This window comes from Lissotriton vulgaris, chromosome 2_1 (genome assembly GCF_964263255.1).
Source record: "Lissotriton vulgaris chromosome 2_1, aLisVul1.2, whole genome shotgun sequence".
Classification (NCBI taxonomy): Eukaryota; Metazoa; Chordata; class Amphibia; order Caudata; family Salamandridae; genus Lissotriton; species Lissotriton vulgaris.
In genome coordinates, this window is record NC_141687.1 from 44502829 (window position 1) to 44528746 (window position 25918).

A 25918-nucleotide genomic window follows, 5' to 3' on the forward strand; every position below is an offset into this window, starting at 1 on the left:
GAGTGACTGCAGAGTGCTAGGGACTGCAGAGTGACTGCTAGGGAGTCCAGAGTGACTGCAGAATGCTAGGGAGTCCTAGGGAGTGCAGAGTGACTAGGGAGTGCTAGGGAGTGCAGAGTGACTAGGGAGTGCTAGGGAGTGCAGAGTGACTAGGGAGTGCAGAGTGACTAGGGAGTGCGAGGGAGTGCAAGGGAGTGCAAGGGAGTGTGAGGGAGTGCAAGGGAGTGCTAGGGAGTGCAGAGTGACTAGGGAGTGCAGAGTGCTAGGGAGAGCAAGGGAGTGCAGAGTGACTAGGGAGTGCAGAGTGCTAGGGAGTGCAGAGTGCTAGGGAGTGCAAAGTGCTAGGGAGTGCAGAGTGACTAGGGAGTGCAGAGTGACTAGGGAGTGCAGAGTGCTAGGGAGTGCAGAGTGCTAGGGAGTGCAGAGTGCTAGGGAGTGCAGAGTGACTAGGGAGTGCAGAGTGCTAGGGAGTGCAGAGTGCTAGGGAGTGCAGAGTGACTAGGGAGTGCAGAGTGACTAGGGAGTGCAGAGTGACTAGGGAGTGCAGAGTGCTAGGGAGTGCAGAGTGCTAGGGAGTGCAGAGTGCTAGGGAGTGCAGAGTGACTAGGGAGTGCAGAGTGCTAGGGAGTGCAGAGTGCTAGGGAGTGCAGAGTGCTAGGGAGTGCAGAGTGACTAGGGAGTGCAGAGTGCTAGGGAGAGCAAGGGAGTGCAGAGTGACTAGGGAGTGCAGAGTGCTAGGGAGTGCAGAGTGCTAGGGAGTGCAGAGTGCTAGGGAGTGCAGAGTGCTAGGGAGTGCAGAGTGCTAGGGAGTGCAGAGTGACTAGGGAGTGCAGAGTGCTAGGGAGAGCAAGGGAGTGCAGAGTGACTAGGGAGTGCAGAGTGCTAGGGAGTGCAGAGTGCTAGGGAGTGCAGAGTGCTAGGGAGTGCAGAGTGCTATGCCATTTATCTCTAACTTTTCCAAAGGCGAAACCTTTGCATTGTAAATGCTTGTTTTTACATTACTGCCGGCAAATATTCCTGACGCCCTAAGGTGCTCTCTGCAGGGAACCCTGCGTATGGCGCCCCTAACGTAATCTCGCCTAATGTCACATTTCCAACTCTAACAATATTAGTAGCTCGGGCTAATTTTCATTGAACATAAGTAGCTCTTATTACAGGCGGGGTTGGAGACCCCTGCTCTACGTCAATTAATACATGTGGACAGAACTACTTTTTGTTTGATGTAAATCTTTTTCTGTCCCGTGATTTCCCAGCGCATTTCTTGTTGAAGTCAACCTTAGAGGAGCAATTAAATTGTGATCCTTTTTGGTATAAAAATGCCACTCCCAGGGTAGCTTGGCAGCGCGTGGCACGGTGTACCCAGGGGCCCGCGCGCTCCATCAGCGCGACACCCTGGATGTTGTTTTATTTTTGTTCACATAACTTTTAGAAGCGGCGCGCGAGGCCGCCCGGGGCGACTGGAGGAGATGAAAAGCGAGCTTTTAAAGCCGGGACGTGGCGGCGTAAATCACCCGTCCTAATGGAGCGAGGTTTCTGCTGACGGCGAGGTGTAATGAGGGCTTTGGCAGGGAGGACAGGCTGTAAAGAAGAGCTGGGGGCGGGGGGATGGGGGGTGTCCAGCAGGATGGAGGCATCTCAGAGCCCAGGCCCGCTGCTGGGGCAGTCACACCTTCCACGGGGCAGTCACACCTTCCATGGGGCAGTCACACCTTCCACGGGGCAGTCACACCTTCCACGGGGCATCACACCTTCCATGGGGCATTCACACCTTCCATAGGGCAGTCACACCTTCCATGGGGCAGTCACAACTTCCACGGGGCATCACACCTTCCATGTGGCAGTCACACCTTCCATAGGGCAGTCACACCTTCCATAGGGCAGTCACACCTTCCATGGGGCAGTCACAACTTCCATGGGGCAGTGACACCTTCCATAGGGCAGTCACTCCTTCCATAGGGCAGTCACACCTTCCATAGGGCAGTCACACCTTCTATGGGGCAGTCAGCACCAGCGCCTCGTAGGCTGTTTTTTATTGGGGTGGTACCACCACTTCATGGGAAGGCGCCTACACCTCAAGGTGAACCTGTACCAGCACTTCTCAGGAAAGGGCCTACACTTCAAGGTGAAACCGTGCCAGCACTTTTGAGGAAGGTGACTACATCTCAAGGTGAACCAGTACCAGCATTTCTCCGAAAGGCACCTACATCTCGTGATGGACCAGTACCCGCACTTCTCAGGAAGGCGCCTTCACCCTGTAACGGACCAGTACCTGCACTTCTCAGGAAGGCACCTACACCTTGTGATGGACCAGTACCCGCACTTCTCAGGAAGGCACCTACACCTTGTGATGGACCAGTACCCGCACTTCTCAGGAAGCCACCTACACCTTGTGATGGACCAGTACCCGCACCTCTCAGGAAGGCACCAGACCACCACACTCCTTGTGGTGGTCTCGTACCAGCACTTCTCAGGCAGGGATGTATACCCTATGATGGGCCAGTACCGCACATCTCAGGAATGCGCCTGCACCTTGTTGTGGTCTTGTACCGGCACTTCTCAGGCAGGGATGTATACCCTATGATGGTCCGGTACTGAACATCTCAGGAATGCGCCTAACCCTGTGATGGAACAGTACTAGCACTTCTCATAATGGCTGAAGCACTTTCAATCAATGTACTTATAAAGCGCGCTAGTTACCCGCGAGGGTCTCAAGGCGCTGAGGGAAAGGGGGGGGGGGCTGCTACTGCTCGAAGAGCCAGGTCTTGAGGAGTCTTCTGAAGGTGAGGAGGTATTTTGTCTGCCGTAGGTGGGTGGGGAGGTTGTTCCAGGTCTTGGCGGCTAGGAAGGAGAATGACCTGCTGCCGGAGGTCGCACGTTAGATGCGGTGAGGGCGAGGTTGGAGGAGCGGAGCTAATGGGTGGGGGTGTAGAAGCTGAGTCGGTCATTGAGGTAGGCTGGTGCAGTGTTGTGGAGGGCCTTGTGTGCGTGGGTGAGGAGCTTGAAAGTGATCCTCTTCTCGACGGGGAGCCAGTGAAGATCTCGCAGGTGGGGGGTGAAATGGTTGCAGCAAGGGATGTTGAGGATCAGTCGGGCAGAGGCATTTTGAATGTGTTGCAGTCGTTGCAGGTGTTTGGCCGGGATGCCTGCGTAGAGTGCGTTGCCGTAGTCTAGCCTGCTGCTAACGAGGGCCTGGGTCACAGTTCTTCTTGTTCCGATGGGGATCCACTTGTAGATCCTGCGGGGCATGCGAATGGTGTTGTAGCCGGAGTAGGAGACGGTGTTGACCTGTTTTGACATGGTGAGGGTGGAGTCGAGGATGATTCCCAGGTTGCATGCGTGGTTGGTGGGAGTAAGTGCTGTTCCTGGCGTGGGCGGCCAAGAGGCGTCGTCCCGGGCGGAGGGAGTGGATCCGAGGATGAGGACCTCCGTCTTGTCCGAGTTCAGCTTCAGTCGGCTGTTCCTCATCCATTCGGCGACAGCTTTCAATCCTTCGTGGAGGTTGGTTTTGGCGGTGTTCGGTCCTTGGTGAGGGAGAGGATCAGCTGGGTGTCATCAGCGTAGGAGATGATGTTGAGGTTGTGTTGATGGGCGACTTCTGCGAGGGGGGCCATGTAGACGTTGAACTTTAAATCGAACAGCTGCAGCATTTGCCTGTGAAACTGGTATACCTTTAAAGGGGGCGGGCCATAACCTCTCGCAGGACTGCCGCACCTTCCCCTCTGAGCAGGATATCAGTCTTTCAGTGGGACAGTATCTGCACTTACTCAGGAGGACTCATATAGGGGCAGTACCCGCACTTTGCTAGAAGTTTTTCTAACTTTTAATAAGACTGCACTTCCGAGCTATATCAGAGCACTTTGAGACATACAACAGAACCTCGCTACCTGCCTTTTATATCCAGATGGTGCCATGCTTGGATGGGTTGATGTGGACGGAGCAAAGCCCCCTGCCTGGAGCAGAAGTTACCGTGACCTGTGAGTAGCTCTTTCTTCCTTTTTAAACACAACCATTACCAGCCTCATTCTTTGTCCCATTCCTCACTTCATGCGCCCCTGCCAATCAACCGTCTTTTATTTCTATGGTCGTTCACAATCCCTTTAATTATTAAAGGGGAGTAGGACTACATCTCTTCCTGTCTTTTATGGTCTGGGTTGACAGCACAGCTATCACCAGACAATTATGTGAGCATCACTAGAGGCGGGCTTTGGCTCCGCCCACATGTTGGGAGCCAGGAGTACATGTTTTGATTGGCCGAAGTTGTGTGCTTCCACAAAAAAAGTGCTTTCCCTCCACACAACTGTGATCATTTTGTTCATTTATCCAGCTGGCTGAGCTTGAAATTTCAGGGGCACAAAGCTGGCATTGGGATGCTATTAAAGTGTCTCAGATAATAGTTAATATTTGGTGTTTGTCTTTCTCTGGCAGCAGCACAGACGAGGGAAGGGCAGTCATTAACCTACATGGGTTTTTAGGTCTGGCTTGAGAGTTTAATCTACACCAACGCTATTCTACAGTTCTTTGCTCCACACAAATACATATCTATTCCCATGTTATTTACTTGTAAGGCTTCACATTACCATACAACGGTCCTTTAAAGACATACCTGTTGGCATTACCAATGTTTGTTTACTTGTGTAATTGCAACAATATACTCCCATCCATACTGCTGCACTCTGTAGTTTCTGAATATTGGCCTTCACAGTGATTCACAGGCCCACGTGTGTGAAGTGATCTTTCCTAATGGCTGTGCATTGTTTGGGCCGCTTTAGTAATATAATGTAAATTCTAGTAGAGTCCCCCTCCAGTGGTTCTCTGTTTTGCACGTATTTTTTTTTTGTGAGAGTGCTAGGTTTGTTTTTTTTTTTTTTTTAAACTGCAGCACGTTTTGACTTTAAGGTGGGAGTGGCAGCTGGAAGGGATCAGGCGTGGTGGGGGGTTGAAAAAAACAAAATAAAAAGGAGCACTTACCTCTGCATACCACAATCTCTCCTCAATCGTTGCTTACTTTCCTGACGATTCCAAGAATCACACAGGCTTCTCATAGCCAATCATGGCGCTGCTGTCACCATGACAGCAGCTTCGTGATTGGTCTGAACGCAGGGGTTCCGTGCTCAGACGGGGACTGGAAGCCTGTGGATGTTCTCCACCCAGAGTTTGTATTACACAGCCAGGTGGTGAATGTGTGGCTGTTTGGCCGGCCCAGGACGGCCAGCCAAACCGTCATGTGCACTTAAGTGCATGAACCTCTCCTCTCCCTCTGACCCCAGCCTCACCCTGACCTAGCTCAGCCCTGCCGCTCTGAAAAATAAAATTATAACGATGTTATTATGATTTTATTTTTCCTTTTTCCACTGCTCTGAGATCAGTGGGGCGACGCTCCTACGCCTTAGTGGAGGGCCGCCGCTGTAAGGTGGCAACAGGTCTTTTATCTGATGTTAGCATCGCCTTGACCTGTTTGTAAACTTCCTGTGCGCTTGTATTTCTGGACAAGGCGCGGTCACTTTACTCAGCGACTCCTTTGGTTTTGCTTCCCATTGGCTGGTTCCGCCCAGCTTGTCCGCGCTCAGCTCTCGGAGGCGGAGCATTGACTCGCTCAGAGGAGAGCATGGGCGGGGCAATGGCCCACATTTTTGTTTCAACGCAAAAAACCTCTCTTTCCTCTTTGAGCCGCTGGGTTAAGGAAGTGATTTCGCTCTCTACTGTCAAGGCTGGCCTGGAGCCTCCTGGTTCAGTTCAAGCTCGCTCAACAAGCGGGGTGGCTGCCCGTGGGTGGAATGGGTTGGTGCTTCCATGACAGATATCTCTGCGGCTGCTCCCTGGGCAAGACGCCCTACTTTGTAAATCCTAATAGATTGAATTTTGCTCAGGGATCTGAATTACAGGTTGATGCAAAGATTCTGAATGTAAGACGTACTTTAAAACTGGTAAGCCTGAGGCGTTTGTCATCTTTCTTATTTGAATACATGTGTTTGGCATGAATTTTTGTCATGTGTGCATATTCTCACCGGTAGAATATATGCTTTGGTGCTCCGGCAATAAGCTAGTGTGGGATATGCACTGGGGATGAGTTACTTACCGCTAATCTTCATTACTCCGACTCCACATTCCTCGTCCCTCTGCTCACATTGGTGTTGGGCGGAAGGCCGCGGAGTGCTTCCTAGAGCAGGGAGTGAGGTCGTCCTTCTACCCTTGAGTAGTTGAAGGGGTTGTGTTCTTTATAGATTAAAGTTGCTTGGTGTGGGTGCATGAATTGAGGCCATGGGTCGATGATCATTACCAGTGGGTAATCCAGACCCTCGCCGAGCTCTGCCCATGGAGACGTGAGGTGGCAGTTAAAAGGCGGAGCCTCTGAGGCGTAGCTTGCTCAGTAAGATGCTGCGAAGGTGCGGATTTTCCAACAATCACAGTGACATATAATGTTAGAATACATTATACGACATGCAGGGTGCATGAGAGGGACTAAAGACGAAGTGGAAAGGGAGAGCGGTAGGGTATGAAGTAAGAGCAAACACAATATTTCCTAATATAAATAATATTTTAAAGACTTTTAGAACGGAGGGGGAAGAGTGGGTGAGCGTTTTTATCTGTGTACATGGAACGCTTCCTGGAGACGTCTGGCAGACACCTCTACATACCCGACTGAAAGCACCTGTACCCAACTATTTACCATAAAATACATTTACTAAAGGGGGTGTAACACCCCAAACACCCCGCTGAAGCTACAGCCCTGACTGCACACTTGTGAAAACAGAAGGACCCTCCCACGCTCATTGAACGTGCCTGAAAGAGGAAGTCTAGGGTGTCCATTGGGACCCCATTACCCCCTCCAGAGGGCTGCAATCAGGGCGTGCGCTGACAGTGCGCCAACTTTAAGGTGGCGCACAGTCAGTGCGCTTGCTGACACCTTCTTTGCTTCTGCACCCGCGTCTATAATATGGCGTGGCCACAGAGCCAAAGCGATCCCCACATTGCCCCATGCAAATGAGGGAACGCCCTCTGGTGATAGCGTTGGCGCTGTGTGTGCTCCAGCGCTGTCGGTTATACAGAAGTGGTCGCACACTCGTCTGCTGCCCCCTCTGTAGTACCAAAGTGCCCCGGGGTGCGCAAAACAGCTGCTAACGCCTGTTGCACCCCCGGGTCCCTTTAGTGGCCCTTCCCCGGTTCCTTCTACACTTCGTGGCTTTGATTTCTCTTCCGGGCGGTCCATGAAGCAGCGGGGAGCAGACTCCCTGCTCCCCGAAGCCTGCGTCCCCAGCAAAGGGTCCTATCTGTGAGATCTCTACTATGGGGCCGTCTCTGCTGTGGAGTCAGGCCTCCTGTCCCCACATACCCTGGCTTATGATGTCCAATGGACATCAGGCGCCCTGAGACCCAATGCACACGCTTCTAAGAGCTAGGCGAGCCTTCTGCAGCCCTGGCTGTCTGAGCGGGTCTGGTGCCCAGCAGTGTTCACAGGACCGCACTACTGTGAAGGAATCCCTGGGACCCCCATCCACCCTCAGGGAAGGGGACATTGAGACCCAACGGAAGGGGCCAGAGGCCTCCAATGGGCCGGACACTTCCACCCGGGAGGGACAGCCATGTCTTGAGACAGCTGTTTTTAAAGCCTTAGAGGTTCGCTTCATCACACAAATGAAACCGCATCAAGGCTGTGTCTCCCACTAGAAGCACGTGGCCTGTCTTTCACAGCCGTTACGTCATTTCCACATAATATTTAAAATACTTCCAGGTGTTGCATCATCACTTTGAACTATGGACGACTACGCCACAGCTTAAAGTCTAATAAATAACCAAATATATACTGTTAAATACAACACAACCAAATGCCACATAATCCTTTACAATACAATAGAATGCTCAGTTATGCAACATAATGTATGTGTGTGGTGTTTAAAAAGCAGCGAAGCATAGAGTCAACAAGTGATAGACGAGGTACCGGTGTGTGGGCGGTTAAAGTTATACAAAAACAACACCGCACAACACCGCACACAACACTTTGACTTGAAAGCAGACTGCGGTGTTTCTGGCTGCGATGCAAGCAGTGCCAAGGCTGCGAGGCGCGGAGGGTTCTTTTGGGACATGGCTGAGATCTGTCCTCACAGAGGAGGACGCACGTCACACGGCACAGCTCCAACTCTTCACCATGCGGGAGGGTGGGGGGCGAGGGGGGTGTCTGATGCCGCGTGGAGCAGGGCCCCTCCTGCGCGCCCGGGGCCACGGCTCACACAGCTGCCCGGGGTCCTGCAGTCCCCTCCACGGAGGAGTCGTGAGGCGCTTCGAGGGAGGCTTTGCATATTTAGGAGCTGGGTTCTCGTCTTCGGATGGAGGGGGCCACCCGCCGCCCAAGAGAAGGGGGGACGAGGGACGATTGAAACCGCGCCTTGGAAGGGGAGCGGGGCGCCGGGAGCGCCCCCCACACCCTGGCTCTCGTGAAGAGATGAGGCTGGCAGATGCCACTGAGTCGCTAGCTGGTTGGCACAGCCCTGGAGCCCCCAGTGCCTCGTGGAGAGGGGCACTTGCCTTGGCACGGAGGCTGCCACAGTTAGTTCTAAAGCGCGCGCCGCTGCGTGAGCTGCCTCAGATCACCGCACGGCTCTGCGTGGCGCCTGCCCGCCTCCCTCATGCCTCGGCCTCCGCCAGCCTCTCCGGTACCCTTCCCGGATGGCCTTCCCCTGCCGGTGAGGATGGCCGCAGCTCGACGCGTGGCCCTCTTTGAACCCCCCAGCCAGGACGGCTCCATTCTGGACATCACCTCGCACTTCTTGAGCACCACCAAGCTCCACGGTCTTGGCCAGCTGTGCAGTGGCCACCAGTCATGCAAAGGCCGCGTGTTCTGGGCCCTGGCGGTCCTGGCCTCCCTGGGCCTCCTGTGCACCTGGTCCAGCAACCGAGTCAAGTACCTGGCCTCCTTCCCGGTCCACACCAAAGTCCACATGATGTGGGCCCGGGAGGCCACCTTCCCGGCAGTCACCCTCTGCAACAACAACATGGTCCGCTTCAACCGGCTGACCAAGTCCGACCTCTACTCGGTGGGCCAGTGGCTGGGCCTCACCGTGGAGAACAGGTCCCTGCAGCCCCGGCTCCTGGAGGTCCTGAGGGAGGACCGGCGCCAGTGGCTGACCCAACTGGCCAACTACTCGCGGTTCCTCCCACCACGCGTCTCCGAAACGACCATGCTCAGCTTCCTCCACCGCCAGGGCCACCAGATCGAAGACATGCTGCTGGAGTGCATGTTCCAGGGGGCGCCCTGCGGTCCTCAGGAGTTCACCCCGGTGAGTATCGCTGGAGTGCATGGTACAGAGGGCGGGTTGTGGTCCCTAGGACTCCCTATACGTTCTCCCAATGAGTTCTCTCTGTAAAGGTGCTGCTGGAGTGCATGTTCCAGGGTCCCCTGTGATCCTCAGAACCTCCCTCCAGTGAGGATCCCTGGCGTGCATGTCCTAGGGGCACCCTGTGGTACTGAAGACTTCACCCCGGTGGGTATCCCTGGAGTGCACGTCCTAGGGGCACCCTGCGGTCCTCAGGACTTCACCCTGGTGGGTATCCCTGGCGTGCATGTCCTAGGGGCACCCTGTGGTCCTCAGGACTTCACCCCGGTGGGTATCCCTGGAGTGCATGTCCTAGGGGCACCCTGTGGTCCTCAGGACTTCACCCCGGTGGGTATCCCTGGAGTGCATGTCCTAGGGGCACCCTGCGGTCCTCAGGACTTCACCCCGGTGGGTATCCCTGGAGTGCATGTCCTAGGGGCACCCTGTGGTCCTGAGGACTTCATCCAGGTGGGTATCCCTGGCGTGCATGTCCTAGGGGGCACCCTGCGGTCCTCAGGACTTCACCCCGGTGGGTATCCCTGGAGTGCATGTCCTAGGGGCACCCTGTGGTCCTGAGGACTTCACCCCGGTGGGTATCCCTGGCGTGCATGTCCTAGGGGCACCCTGTGGTCCTCAGGACTTCACCCCGGTGGGTATCCCTGGAGTGCATGTCCTAGGGGCACCCTGCGGTCCTCAGGACTTCACCCCGGTGGGTATCCCTGGAGTGCATGTCCTAGGGGCACCCTGCGGTCCTCAGGACTTCACCCCGGTGGGTATCCCTGGAGTGCATGTCCTAGGGGCACTCTGTGGTCCTCAGGACTTCACCCCGGTGGGTATCCCTGGAGTGCATGTCCTAGGGGCACCCTGTGGTCCTGAGGACTTCATCCAGGTGGGTATCCCTGGAGTGCATGTCCTAGGGGGCACCCTGTGGTCCTCAGGACTTCACCCCAGTGGGTATCCCTGGAGTGCATGTCCTAGGGGGCACCCTGTGGTCCTCAGGACTTCACCCCGGTGGGTATCCCTGGAGTGCATGTCCTAGGGGCACCCTGTGGTCCTGAAGACTTCACCCCGGTGGGTATCCCTGGAGTGCATGTCCTAGGGGCACCCTGCGGTCCTCAAGACTTCACCCCGGTGGGTATCCCTGGAGTGCATGTCCTAGGGGCACCCTGTGGTCCTCAGGACTTCACCCCGGTGGGTATCCCTGGCGTGCATGTCCTAGGGGGCACCCTGTGGTCCTCAGGACTTCACCCCGATGGGTATCCCTGGCGTGCATGTCCTAGGGGGCACCCTGCGGTCCTCAGGACTTCACCCCAGTGGGTATCCCTGGCGTGCATGTCCTAGGGGGCACCCTGCGGTCCTCAGGACTTCACCCCAGTGGGTATCCCTGGAGTGCATGTCCTAGGGGGCACCCTGTGGTACTGAAGACTTCACCCCGGTGGGTATCCCTGGAGTGCATGTCCTAGGTGCACCCTGTGGTCCTCAGGACTTCACCCCGGTGGGTATCCCTGGCGTGCATGTCCTAGGGGCACCCTGTGGTCCTCAGGACTTCACCCCAGTGGGTATCCCTGGTGTGCATGTCCTAGGGGGCACCCTGTGGTACTGAAGACTTCACCCCGGTGGGTATCCCTGGAGTGCATGTCCTAGGGGCACCCTGTGGTACTGAAGACTTCACCCCGGTGGGTATCCCTGGAGTGCATGTCCTAGGGGGCACCTTGTGGTACTGAAGACTTCACCCCGGTGGGTATCCCTGGAGTGCATGTCCTAGGTGCACCCTGTGGTCCTCAGGACTTCACCCCGGTGGGTATCCCTGGCGTGCATGTCCTAGGGGCACCCTGTGGTCCTCAGGACTTCACCCCAGTGGGTATCCCTGGCGTGCATGTCCTAGGGGGCACCCTGTGGTCCTCAGGACTTCACCCCGGTGGGTATCCCTGGAGTGCATGTCCTAGGGGCACCATGTGGTCCTGAGGACTCCACCCAGGTGTGTTTCCTTGGAGTGCATGTCCTAGGGGGCACCCTGTGGTCCTCAGGACTTCACCCCAGTGGGTATCCCTGGCGTGCATGTCCTAGGGGCACCCTGTGGTCCTCAGGACTTCACCCCGGTGGGTGTCCCTGGAGTGCATGTCCTAGGGGCACCCTGTGGTCCTCAGGACTTCACCCCGGTGGGTATCCCTGGAGTGCATGTCCTAGGGGCACCCTGCGGTCCTCAGGACTTCACCCCGGTGGGTATCCCTGGAGTGCATGTCCTAGGGGCACCCTGTGGTCCTGAAGACTTCACCCCGGTGGGTATCCCTGGAGTGCATGTCCTAGGGGCACCCTGCGGTCCTCAAGACTTCACCCCGGTGGGTATCCCTGGAGTGCATGTCCTAGGGGGCACCCTGCGGTCCTCAGGACTTCACCCCGGTGGGTATCCCTGGCGTGCATGTCCTAGGGGGCACCCTGCGGTCCTCAGGACTTCACCCCTGTGGGTATCCCTGGGGTGCATGCTCCAGGGGTACCCTGTGGGCCTCAGGACTTCTCCCTGGTGGGTATCCCTGGAGTGCATGTCCTATTTATTTTATTTATTTAAACTTATATTGCGCACAGTTACCCTCAATGGGTTTCCCGGCGCCAGGGATAGATAAAAGAAAGAAAAACAAGCAAAAGGCCCAAAACAGAACAAACAGTGCAGAGGGATTAATTGAACAGAAGGGTCTTCAATTTTTTACGAAAAGGGAGGAGATCAGTCTCAGCTTTCAAGGCCGGGGGAAGAGCATTCCACATCTTTGGGCCAAGATAAGAAAACGAGCGGCCACCCATTTTGGCCAGTTTAATTCTGGGAACAGAAAAATCGCCACTAGTGGAAGATCTCCAAGTGCTACCAGGCTTATAGACTTGAACCAGGTTCTGTAGGTATTTAGGGGCAGAACCCTGCCCGATTTTAAAGAGAAGGCATAAGGTTTTAAATTTTACACGGTTCGGGACCTTAAGCCAATGAAGGTCACGCAGATCCTGGGCTGCGGAAGATCTCCGGGGTACATTACATAATAAACGAGCTGACGAGTTTTGCACCACCTGAAGCTTATTTATAGTGGCCTTATCAGCCCCAAGATAAAGCACATTCCCATAGTCGATGCGGGAGATCACAAGAGCCTGGACGACAGTTCTCTGAGTAGAGCGAGGCAGCATCCATAGGATCTTCTGCAACCATCTTAAGGTGGAAAAACAGATTGCAGCGACCCTTGTTACCTGCTGTCTCATAGAGAGCCTGTCGTCCATGAGGAAGCCGAGGTTGCGGGCTACGGGGACTGGATTCGGCAAAGGACCCATATCACAGGGCAATGCCGAGGGCCCCACAGATCTTTATTCTTGCCCAAAATAACAACCTCGGTCTTGTCACCGTTGAGTTTGAGCAGATGGTCGTGCATCCAGGCAGCAACGCGTGACAGGCCAGATTTCAAGGCCGAGATCTCATGGCCCTCACTGCTGGAGAGAGAGAACACAATCTACGTGTCGTCGGCATACGAATAGATTGTCAAACCGGCGTCCTCCACGATGGTAGCAAGGGGTCTGACATAGATGTTGAACAGCAGAGGGCTGAGAATCGATCCCTGGGGGACGCCATATGCCGAGGAATAGACAGCAGATTCAGCTTCTGTCGAAAACACCTGAAAGGTGCGCTCACTTAGAAAGGAGGCAATCCAGGCCAGCGCAGATCCAGCAACACCAAGGGAGCGGAGAGAGTCAAGAAGAATGGAATGAGACACGGTATCGAACGCTGCACTCAAATCCAAAAGGATGAGTGCAAAGGTCTCCCCGCGATCGATACCGTGCCGAAGCCTCTCCGTCACCCCGAGGAGTGCAGATTCAGTGGAGTAATGTGCGCGAAACCCAGATTGGGACGGATGTAGATATCCCACGTTCTCGACAAACGAATTAAGCTGAGTGTTCACATGTCGTTCCAAGATTTTAGAACATGCAGGCAGCAGGGATATGGGCTTGAAATTGGCTAAATTAGTGATGTCCGCACCGGCTTTCTTCAGCAAGGGAACGACCATGGCATGCTTCCACTCTTATGCCACCATAGACTCTGTAAGAGATGTATTCAGAAGTCTCATTAGGACTCTCCGTGGTTCGAGGTCCAACAGTTTTAGGATTTTCATAGGAACAGGGTCCCGAGGGGAGCCTGACCTGATACTGTTCAAGCACGATGAGAAAGTGATGCCATCAAACAATAGCCAGTCGTAGATGTGCATTGAGGGAGAGGGAAGAGGAGTGCTAAAAGTATCCACCGGTAGAGAATCAGCAGATGGCAGAGGATTAATCAAGGATTCATGAATACGCTCCACCTTAGAGATGAAAAAATCTGCGATGGCATCACACTGTGATTTATTCAAAGCCGGAGGAGAAGGTACCGTATCTGCTCCCGTTAGCTTCTTCACCGCTGCAAAAAGAGTCCGCGGACAGCTCTGTGCTTGAGTAATCGTGGATGTCGTAAGGGTGGCCTTGGCCAATTTACAGTTAGCATGATAGCTCTTTAATGCTTCTTTATAAGCCACCTTACTAGGGGTTGAATAGGAAAGCCTCCATTTTCTTTCCAGAGCCTTGCACTTGGCTCGTTGTAATTTTCAATCTTCAGAGAACCAAGGTGCAGGAGGATGAAGGGATCTGTGGTTATTAAGTATAGGAGGAAGGAATGCAGTTACAGCATCCGTTAACCACTGGGAAACTACAGCATTAGATTCTGATCCAGAGCTTTCCAGAATCTGAATAGATCCAGTAAGATGTTGATTGAATGCCACCATATTAAGCTTGTCCCACCGATAGAAAGGCTTGATCTTACCAACACAGGGCTTAGAATTGGGTAAAGAGAGAGGTAACATGAAGTGTTCCGCAAAATGGTCAGACCATTCTAGTGGGCGGGCCGTTTGGGAGCAGTCGTAGGGTAGATTAGAGATAATTGGGTCTAGCAAGTGACCGGCCGAGTGAGTAGCCCCCGAGTTGCGAAGTAAAAGATTAAAAACTTCGAGGTCAGATAATAACGACTGACTGAGAGTACCTTCAACATCTTCAAAATGGATGTTAAGGTCACCAAGAATGGTGAAATTTGCCATTTTAAATAGTACAGGAGATATACTATCAGCCAATGAGGATATCCAAGGGCCAGCATTGCCCGGAAGGCGATATATCAAAAGACCGGAAAGCGTTAGTTGAGGGCCAATCATTAATTTAAAAAGTGCGGCCTCGCATCCAGGGAGGGGAAACGACTCCAACTTACATTGGTAGATGGTTTTAAAAATAATAGCAATCCCCCCACCCTTCCCGGTAGCCCTGTCCTGACGTACCATCACGTAGTTGTTGGGAACGGCTATGGCAAAGTCAGGTCCAGAGCTTTCGTGGAGCCAGGTCCTAGGGGGCACCCTGCGGTCCTCAGAACTTCACCCTAGTGGGTATCCCGTGAGTGCATGCTCCAGGGGTACCCTGTGGTCCTGAAAACTTCACCCAGGTGTGTATCACTGGAGTGCACGTCCTAGGGGGCACCCAGCGGTCCTCAGGACTTCACCCTCGTGGGTATCCCTGGAGTGCATGTCCTAGGGGGCACCCTGCGGTCCTCAGGACTTCACCCCGGTGGGTATCCCTGGAGTGCATGCTCTAGGGGTACCCTGTGGGCCTCAGGACTTCATATTCTCTCTAATGGTACCTTTGCTTAGCATTGCAAGAGGAACAACACAAACCCTGAAGAACCTAAGCAACTAAAGGCAAAGGTATTCATTCTATCCACCTGCGAAGAATGTGCCATTCACTCTTTCTCTCGCTAGCCCTCTAGACCAGTGGTTCTTAACTTTTTGACTTCTCTGGACCCCTACTTAATCATTACTACAATGCGAGGACCCCCACTGAATCAATATTGGAATACCAGAACCCCCACTGAGCAATTACTGGAAGCCAGGAACCATGGGCTAAGCCTTTTCAATTGTTTAACTCCAAAACAAAACAAAAAAATATAGAAACACTTATTCATCAAACAAAATACAAATGATGCAGTATTTTATTTAATCCACAAATAAATATAAAAAAATCAAAATTATAATGTTAACAGAAAGTTTAGAGCTTTTCTAAATTCAACTGAGGCCACTCATTGTCTATACTATATTGTGTTTGATGCATTTGCTCTGCTCCCACCAATCAATCTGAAGATACTGTCTTCATTTTTAGCCTTCAATTACAAATTGTATTTATAGAGTGTTTTAACATATTCAATTTTGGTTATTTATTTGTATACACTTTATTAATCTGATAATAATATTACATTTTCTAAGCAGTCCTGAACCCCATGAATATGCTCTGTGGACCCCCAGTGGTGGGACCAAAGGTTAAGGACCCCTTCTTTCAGCATGCCTCTTTCCATCTCTAGTTCACGCCTCTTCCATCTGCACTCACAATGTCTCTGTTTCTTTCCCTTCAGGCACTTTTCTTTCTTCCCGTGGTGCTCATTGTCTCTCGCCCTCTTTTAGGTCTCTCCTATTCTATCCCGTTAGAGATTGAATAGGCGAGATTATAGTAAGCGGTTCAAAATGTCTACCAAACTGTAGATCGTGTACAGTTCATGTGAGGCAGGCGTGTGAGGCAAGCGCGTGCACATCATCGCCAGCCACATCCCACGCCATGCCTCGGCATCAGACTTCAAAAGAAGCCGCTCGCACACCACCATTTGTCTGAGCCTCTGCATCAGACTTCAAAGGAATCCGCCCCCAAGCTGCTCCCCCGCACCGCCATCAGACTTCAAAGGAATGCGCTCCCACTCCTCCGCGCCCCCGCCACAGCAATGCAGAGAGTTTGTTTCTACTCATCATCGTTGCTATCCTCCTTTTTTGCTGCTTTCGCTCTCATGTTCTACCCATTTTTCAGCCGATTTCCATCACTGTGTGTTCTTCTGTCCATCCCACACACCAGCTCTCTCCTGTCACTCCCTCGGTTTCTCTCCTTCGCTACTTCTCTACCTTTTGTTTTTAGTCTCACCTTTCTCTCTTGAATGTCCCACCTATGTCCCCCGCTCTCTGTTGCTTCTCTTCCCACGTCCGATTCTGCCTCCACGTTCGCTCTTTCCTCTCATCCCCTTTGTCTCTGTGCATCTCTCTCCTGTCTCTGTTCCCCTGCAGACGTTTCTTCCGCCCCCTTGGCTCACTCTCTCCCGCTCATTCCTCTCCTTTTAACTGATATCCAAGCAGGAGTTTTCTATTTTTCTCCTTCTCCACCCTCTCCCTGGCTCTCTGCCCCATTGTTCCATCCTCTTAAGTCACCTTCTCCCCCGAGTGACTCTCTACCTGTCCCCGCCTCGCCGCCTGCTGCCCCACCCCCTTCTCGTCTCCCCTCCGTCTCACGCCTCTGTCCTCCCATTTGCCTGCTATGCACGTTCAATACACCACATCACTTTCTACCTCTAGGTCTCATCTGCTACCCACTCCATCAGCATGTCTGTGCACGTCCTATTCTCTTGCCCCTCACCCTATTTCCATTTGTCCAGAATCACAATCTTCGCTTCCCAGTCCCATTTGGTCTCATCATCTCCGCCGCCCCCCTTCTTTCTAATCACTCTGCTAGTTCGACCCCTCACTTTCCACTTCTGATCGTCTCTATCCCAACCCACCAGTCCCCCACAGTCAGCTCGCCAATTGCACAACTGTCAAACCCCCACTTCAATCTTTTTCTCACCGTCACCTTCTTCCCACTTCCCTCATGGTTGTACGGAATGCATGCATAGTGCTTACTACCCCTAACAAGCCCCTAAAGCGAACCGCAGCCCCCCTCGCCTCACCGTGCAGCAATCCCACCCTGCCGGTGCCACCTTCCTCTTTATAAGCCCGGTATTTGTAAAGCGCAAACTAATCACCCATGAGAGTCTCAAGGCACTGGGGGCCTGGCATTTAAGTCCCGACTTTATCCTGTTGTAAAAGATTGCCATGATGCGCTGTAGTCCACTTGGTGCCATAAAAAGAATGATCACTACAGCTTCCAGAACCCACTGGGCTGTCAGATTACATCCAAGGACTTGTGCAGTCTAGAAACCTCACCACTCGCGTTTGTGTGCCATCTTGCCCTCAGGGGGCGACTCTCGTCTCCAGCTGTGCCTGTACTTGCCTCTCGCCATCTGCCTCCACCTCGCCCACATCACTTCCTACTTCCTTGTCTCACATCCTCCCACTTCTCCGCTATTCTCCTGGAATTTGCTCTCATGCCCGTGTATTTATCTTTTATTTGCTACAGCCTCATTTCTTTCCTGCTCTACACCGGTGCATTCTTCAAAACTACCCCTCCCACCCTGACACTTCAGGTCACAATACATCATCGCCCTAACGCCTAATAATCACTTGCATCCGGACCGCCCCCGCCCCCTGCAGAGCTCTGCCAGTGCACCTCTCTCCTGATCAGCGGCACATACAGATATTCTAGTAATCAGATACAGGTTCACAGCTCTGCCAGTGCACCTCTCTCCGGATCAGCTGCACATACAGATATTCTAGTAATCAGATACAGGTTCATAGCTCTGCCAGTGCACCTCTCTCCTGATCGACTGTTCATACAGGTATTCTAGTACTCGGATAAGCACCTCCCCTGCTCTGCCAGTGCACCTCTCTCCTGATAGGCTGTATACACAGATATTCTAGTACTTCGTTAAACACATCCACAGCTCTGCCAGTGCACCATCTTCCTGATTGGCTGTACACACATTCTAGTACCTGGACAAACACCTCGGCAGCTCTGCCAGTGCACCTCTCTCCTGATCGGCTGTGCACACATTCTAGTACCCGAACAAACACCTCCGCAGCTCTGCCAGTGCACCTCTCTCCTGATCGGCTGTATACACAGATATTCTAGTACTCGGATAAGCACCTCCGCAGCTCTGCCAGTGCACCTCTCTCATGATCGGCTGTGCACACATTCTCTTACCCGGACACACACCTCCGCAGCTCTGCCAGTGCACCTTTCTCCTGATAGGCTGTATACACAGATATTCTAGTACTTGGATAAACACATCCACAGCTCTGCCAGTGCACCTCTCTCCTGATCGGCTGTATACACAGATATTCTAGTACTCGGATAAGCACCTCCGCAGCTCTGCCAGTGCACCTCTCTCCTGATCGGCTGTATACACAGATATTCTAGTACTCGGATAAACACATCCACAGCTCTACCAGTGCACCTCTCTCCTGATCGGCTGTGCACACATTCTAGTACCCGGACAAACACCTCAGCAGCTCTGCCAGTGCACCTCTCTCCTGATCGGCTGTACACACAGATATTCCAGTCCTCTGACAATTACCTCTGCACCTCTGGCAAAGGTTGTCATTTACGCGTTGCATCTTGCCTTGATCGTGCATCTCTCCTGCCCCATCCCATGTCGACTTCCTTAGCATTGTTTATTTAACAGGCTGCAGGCAGGACGGAAGTCACGGGACATGCATGAGGCAATTACTTAATAATCAAGGTGGCAGGCAATCATCTCTGGCTACTTGTCCTTTCATCATGCCTCGATCGTTGCGTCTCTTCCTCTCCTCCTCCTGTCATCTTACTCACCTTTGTTTATTTATATAACGTAATACTTGTATGTGATCTTTTACTTAGTGCTGTGTTTTTAGCAGAAAAGAGAGCCAAATCTACTTGCAATAATCTCCAGAGTTTAATGTCTGCATCTACTCTCCATTCTCCCTAACAAAGCAATAAAAAATGTCACTTGAATGGCAGTAAGGGTATCACAACTCATTTGATTCTGCCTCCCAGCCTGCCCTCTCCACTTTATATTTGCATCTGCTCACTACACTGGTCCTGTTCTCGGCCTTCACCAAACAAAGCCTTAATTATTATACTAGGGTGGCATTAAGAGTACCAGAATCTGCTCATTTCCAGCTCCCGTCGTTATATTTCAGTCTACTTACTTTGCTGGTCCTGCTAGTTATTGTAGGCCTCTGTAGCTCTATTGAACTCGTGTGTGATATATAATGTTTTGTGAATAGTAGGCATGCTTCGATTATTCCCCCGAGTGTGTCTTTTTGTTGTGTTTGTGCTTTGACTTTACAACAATGTGTTACAAGTTTAGTTTTCTTCCGAGGCTACATACGGCATCACTGCATTTCATACGCAACTCTGGTGCTTGCTTCCTGTTTAAGAGTAGAACCGAAGTATGGGCAAATAAAGTACACAAGTCGGGTGACATGTTGTGTGTGTTTCCTCTCAACTAATTGTAAAATGCCTCTTGCTGGTATTTCTGCTTTATGGACGTTGTTGTGGACTCGTAACGGAACATGCGGAGATGTATTGCTAATTAACTCTTTGCTTTTGGGTTAAATGCGCGACCCACTAGAAAGGTTTGGAAGCCAATGTCCAGTTTTTATAGTTTCTAATACTTTGCGTTAACCCACATCTCGCACTTCAGAAATGAAAATGTGTAGCACTGAGAGATGACACATTTTGTTAAGAGGACCACACATTTGGCACGGAAGTGAAGATTAGAATTGTGATCTGCTCCTTCCAGAACTGACAATAGAGCCTATCGCCCTCACTCTATCTATCTATCTATCTATCTATCTATCTATCTATCTATCTATCTATCTATCTATCTATCTATCTATCTATCTCCCTCACTCTATCTATCGCACCACCACAGCATCACTCAGCACCACCACAACATCACTCAGGGGCACCACAGCATCACTCAGGGGCACCACAACATCACTATGCGCTACCAAAAGCATCACTTATCGCCACAGCATCATAGAATGCCACAGCATCACTCAGCGCCACCACAGTATCAATCTGTGCAACCACTCAACAACAACTGGTTCAAATATGTTCTCTCAATGTTTCAAGCTTTATTACAAATGTCACAAAAAGATGTTAATATTTCACTTCTGTTCTTGGATTTTTGTCACAATAAAATACACTGAACATAATCTTCACAACAGTTATTTACAAAAGTTTAAGCTATTGCCATTATAAATTACAATAACTTTTATTTAAGTATTAATTATTTAAAAAATTAAAAGCCTTTGTTATTTGTAATATCAATACATCTAAGTCACCTAAATACAAAACATGTTGCATTACAAATGCTATAGGTGTCACAGTTATAACTATTGGCATTGTAAATGACAAAGCTATTAATTTCGCTAACCAACACATAAATAAAAAATGTGGCATTTACAATACCAATAGCTCAAACTTTCCTAAAGCGAGACCTATTGCATTGCAAATGCTTGTTTTCTTTTGACTATTACTCAGTTCTCTTTTCTCTTGTATCTTTTTGTCTCGCCCTCTTTCCTTCCATTACTTCTTCCTCACGTCTCTCTCTGTCTCTCCTTCTTTCCTTCTCTTCTCTTGTCTACTCTGTGTCTCTCTAGCTTTGCATATCATCCAGTAACTCAGAAAAGTGTGAGTTAAAGGTATGCACTTTATACTGTGCATTGCACAGCTCTGCTCTGAGCTAATGCTGCTCCCCCCCCCCCTCCTCCCCGCCCCCCTCCAAGAGAGAGAGACAGCCCCTCGTGTGGGACCTGGCAGAGCAGAGGTTTGGAGTGCCAGGCGGTGAGTATCTTGAGAGCTGCAGGGATGTTTGGATTCACATTTTTTTAAATCTCAAACCTACATCTTTTTGTGCCTTTTTTGGCACCCTATCTTCTGCTGTGTGTAATGGAAAGTTCAGCACGTTGCTTTGAACTCACTTTAAAGGGTTGAGAGTTTTGGGGCTCTAACCGGAAATGGCAACAAAGCAGCAAACATTTGTGACAACACAGAAGGGCCCCAGAAGTTAAAGAGTGAAAGGTATGCCTCTATGCCACCACACAATCCGGGTATTATGTATTATAAGCAATAAAGTACCTCCACCATTGCTAATGTGTGGCGTCGCTGCAGCCCATCTCCATGTTATAACACGTTCTCAGGCACAGTCACCTTGAGCAGGGGAGGTCTTAGGCATGTGCAAGCTGTGCACCTGCACAGGGCCACCAAACCCCAGGGGCCGCCACGCCAATATATATCCTTAATATAATAATCCTCTGAGGATGGACACATATTTGCGTGGCGGCAGGGCCGGCTCTAGGATCATGGTGGCCCTGGGCAGGGAGCATAGGTAGGGGGCCCTGATGAGGGGGTCCGGGCGGGGCAGAGCGCGCAGGCCAGTAAAGAGGGGAGGGGGTCAGGAAGTTTAGAAGTGGAACAGAGCCAGAGGCCGCCAAATCCCTGCCAGGGGCCACCACGCAAATATGTATCCATCCTCAGAGGATTAATATATTAAGGATATATATTGGCGTGGTGGCCCCTGGGGTTTGGTGGCCCTGTGCGGGTGCACAGCTTGCACATGCCTAGAGCCGGCCCTGGTGGCGGCCCCTGGCAGGGATTTGGAGGGCTCCGGCTCTGTTCCACTTCCAAACACCCTGACCCACCACTCTTCCCCCTTCTTCAATGGCCTCCACGCTCTGCCCAGCCCGGATCCCCTCTTCCGGGGCCCCCTACCTACGCTCCCTGCCCAGGGCCACCATGAGCCTAGAGCCGCCCCTGCCTTGAGAGTGACATATATTAAACTGTCAACAAATGTGCTTGCAACACATTATACACTGCATAATGTAGGCCACTTTTCACGGTTCACAGTTCATAATTATTCTGCCTTTCACAAGAAAATAAGGTGCAGAGATTTCTTTCCATCTTCTCGAGGCACACCCGCTCTTTCTTTCACCCCTTGCTCTCTCGTTTCCATTCTCTTCCTTTCTGTGTGCCCAGTACTGCTTCTCTCTGTACTTTTCTTCCTGTTTCTCTCAGTTCCTCTTTTCCTCCTCTTTTTTTTTCCATTTCTCTTTTTTTCTGCCTTGCCCTATCTATTTTCTTCTCTCCTTCGTTTCTATTTTCTTTCTTTTTGTCTCAGTCTTTCTCTTTCCTCCTTCATCTCTCTTCCCCTCCTTTATGCTTCTGCTCTTTCTCTTCCTCGTCTGCTCTCTCACCCCCTTTTTCTTTCCCTCCTTCTTTCTTTTTTCCTTCACCCCTTGCTTTTTCGTCCTTCCTATCCTCGTGTAACCTCTCTTTTCCCTAATGCCGTGGTTCCCAAAGTGTGCGTCGCGGAGCCCCAGTGCGCCGGTAGGAGTTGCCAGGGGCGCCGTGCGCGATGTCAGAAAGATAGCGGGGGCCGTGTGCTGAGCAAGTTTATAATCATGTGAGAATGTGGGGCAATAAAATAATATGCGTCTTTTGACGCCTACCTAAATGTAGCAAGTGATGCTTATTAAAGCCAGCCCAACTCACTCACGGGGGGAGTTACAAATGCCGCCTGCATTATCCGGGGTTTGGCCCAGGAGCGCAATGCCGCCATAGTGCCTACCTGCTTTCACAGACGCAGCCTCCGCATACGCAGCATGACTGTCCAATGTAATTGCTGCCCGCTGTGTTCTGCAGTGCCTCAGACGACCCTCTTCACAAATTCGAAGTAGGAGAGGGGTGAATCGCTGCACGCTCATCAACGGGTTTAATTAGACAAGTCGAGTTTGAAAGGGACACGTTAAATACATGCGCAGTGGCCCACATTCTCGTTGGAAAACAGGAGTGCATCTTAAGTAACACGCTCCTCGCAGAACAATTTAAGCTAACAGGTACATTTGAATGAAATTGATGGCGCAGTAAAGCTTCCTTGGGAACAAGAGTTATGTAAGGGAGAAAACACAGACTCGTGACATTTTTACTCGAGTTTATAAAGGTGTTTACAAAACAGGCACATTCAATCCTCGGCCTCTCTGCAGCGCTCCTTGATAATGGTAGCATGTCAATTGTGGGATTGCACATGAAGGGGGTCATACAGCTATCAAAATATGTACAGCAAGAAAGGAAAAGAGAACGCACTGCTCACAGGTGAGTGGAGTGATCATTTCTGGGTGCAGGGGAAATAGGAAAGTGGAGGAGACGAAAGTGTGCACAAAAAAGAAGAGAATGAAAACCGAATAGGAAAATGACTACTTGAAAGCTATACAGATGCTAGATTCTAGAAATGTGTGGGGAGAAACGAGGGTGCATGCTTCAAACAGAGATAGACTCTGGGGAAAATGGTGTAAAAAGAAAAGAGAATGAAAGTGATTGAGACATTGGAACATGGAGGAACCTGCCTTCTGACGGATATATTTTGTAGTTGCATTGTCCACTGGATTTTAAAATCAACACCGGCCATTAATTAATCAGAACATGGCAGAACTTGGGTTAAAGCATTTTCTGAGAGATGAATTTTGTACTCGCATTATGATAGAGGAACTGAACATTCATCCTTGGTTCCTTTATGGTATAGGATACTCTACATGTTCACATTCTCCTTCGCCTTTGAGCTCATCTTCAACCTGGTGGTTCATGCTTGTACGAAAATGTAACAGAATATATATTGGCCTGTTTATGATCATGGATTGCTGTACATAATTACTGGTCATTGTCTCTTGCCTGTATGTTTGTTAATGTCTTGTTTTGCCATTTTTTAACTTCTGCTCTGAATTTATTTCAGCAGAGGTAATTCCTATATATATATATTTTCTATGTTGAAATGTTTGTCTTAAAATAAAATGTAAAAGTTCTGGTCATCGAAACCCCCGATGGAAATGATTCTTTTGTCCATGGGCACTATATATAACAAACTTTCTTATGTTGAGGGACCTCTGTTCCTATAACTATTGTATTGTAGCATTCATATATAGAGCTTCATTCCCTAATGTGGGGTGTCAAAGAGTACTTTCAGACAGGCTGCACGCTACACAGTGGTTAGCAGTGTGTTGTATTTGTTGTGATTCTCTGTGGGAAGCATTTGATGTTGTACATGAGTGTCTATAGAAGTGCTCTTGTCTTGTCTAGGGGCAAAGTGCCTGGTACTGTGATGGAGGAGAAGATGTTAGAGACAGACATGGAGGTCCCTCGGTATATTTCTCCATGTTAGTGACAACATAAGAGGCCCTCCCAAATTAAATAAGTATAACACATTTTCTGGAACTGGTACGACCCTTCCCTATTTCTTACACTACTAGCCTAGAGATTACCTCAGACGAAACATCGAAGGGCTGATATGCAAGTTAAGCTCAGACTGCAGCAACCTGGGCATTGGAGAAGCTGTTAAATCAACTCAGACTGGGCCACATATGTTTTTATTTCTGTGAAGAGGTGTGCAGCAGAGGGATGGGAAATACAGGAAACTAAAACTGACACTATACTTTCAGTCTGAGAAAACAAGGGCAAGCAGCAGGTGGAAGAAGGAATGCACGGGGGTATAGCAAAGTGTGAAAGAATCAAAGGGGAAGAGAAGGAAAGCAGGTCCTAAAGGCAGAGAGAGGGGAGTAAAAGAATGTTGAAGATAAAGGCAGCAACAAGAGGTGGACAAATGAAAAGGATGAGGGAATAGAAGATGTTTTAGCAGGCTTTTTCATAATTTAAAGTTTCACAAAGTGTAATTAACTGACCAAAAACCGACACAGCAGAGGCTGCAACTATGCAAGCTTCCCTAAAGCACCGAACAGGCACACATATAGCTGCTCTTGTTTTAGCTTTTTAGTAGTGCATTCTTGGGCTTGTAGTTTGCCTTTTTTACATGTTTATGCTGAGTATTTCTCGCAACTTATGGCTAGCGAGAGCTTTTAGCTAAAATGCCTGGACTGCTCGGAGGTGTCATACTCACAGAAGGTGTTGGCAGGAATGCTTCGATCAGTCTAATTATGGTTCACTTTATAAAGCATATTTCACTGAATCCATTATTAAAGCTTTTATTAAACAACTTCTATATTTTCATTTTGTTACCAATATGATTATAAAACTTTCAGGAGACAAATGGAAGTGCTCTCGAGGTCCGGCTTACTTTCCTCCACCAGTAAAAAAATGGTGGGGAGCCGCGGCCAACTGCCAATTAGGTCAAGGGAGCCGCAGGTCAAAAAAGTTTGGGAAACACTGCCCTAATGTATTATTTCTCTCTCGCCTCATTTTGCTTCTATTGCCCCTCTGTTTCACCTCTCATCCTTTGCTCTCCCTTCACTCTTGGCCACCTCGTTCACCTCTATTATTTGTTGGCTATGCCTCAGATTCTTTTAGAGTGTCTCTTCCTTGCTCGATCTGTGGGGCATATTATCAAGAAAGCTCGATACAATATCGCCGCTTTTATCGGCAGAAAACTGCCGATAAAACGGCGATAATGGGCTTGATAATATGCTCTATTGAATTCCAATCGAAGCCTATGTTAGATGTCTTCACATCTAACATGGGCTTCGATTGGAATTCCATAGAGCATATTATCAAGCCCATTATCGCCGCTTTATCGGCAGTTTCCTGCCGATAAAAGCGGCAATAATGTATCGAGCTTTCTTGATAATATGCCCCTGTGTCTCTCTCTTTCTTAACTGCGTATATGGTCTCACAGCCCTCTATTTTATAATAACCTTTTCATTCATTTCTCCTCTTTATTCCCTTTACTATGGGTTTATTCATAAATTGCGCTCTGTAGCACGTTTGTAGTGCTACAATAGTCCCTCAAGCGCACTCAAAAAATGCTATTCACAAACGATTGGTAAGGCCACGCCTCCACTTGTCCTATCTTTTTCAGTTCAGACCTCTCCGCCCCTACTACAGTCTCCACACATGTA

At 50.5% G+C, this 25918-nt stretch overlaps 1 protein-coding gene across 2 annotated transcripts in view; it reads left to right on the top strand.

Annotated features, from left to right (window-relative positions):
* Nucleotides 1-25918, top strand: part of ASIC4 (acid sensing ion channel subunit family member 4) — a 1255094-nt gene that overhangs the window by 1080043 nt on the left and 149133 nt on the right. The window contains exon 1 of one of the 2 annotated variants that reach the window (XM_086954412.1): nt 8165-9272. The exons of the other annotated variant lie outside the window; for it this stretch is intronic. Coding sequence (XP_086810538.1) covers nt 8622-9272 — 651 coding nt within the window. The 5' untranslated portion in view covers nt 8165-8621. Of the gene's footprint in view, nt 1-8164; nt 9273-25918 lie in introns of those variants that run through there. 2 annotated transcript variants of the gene reach the window in all.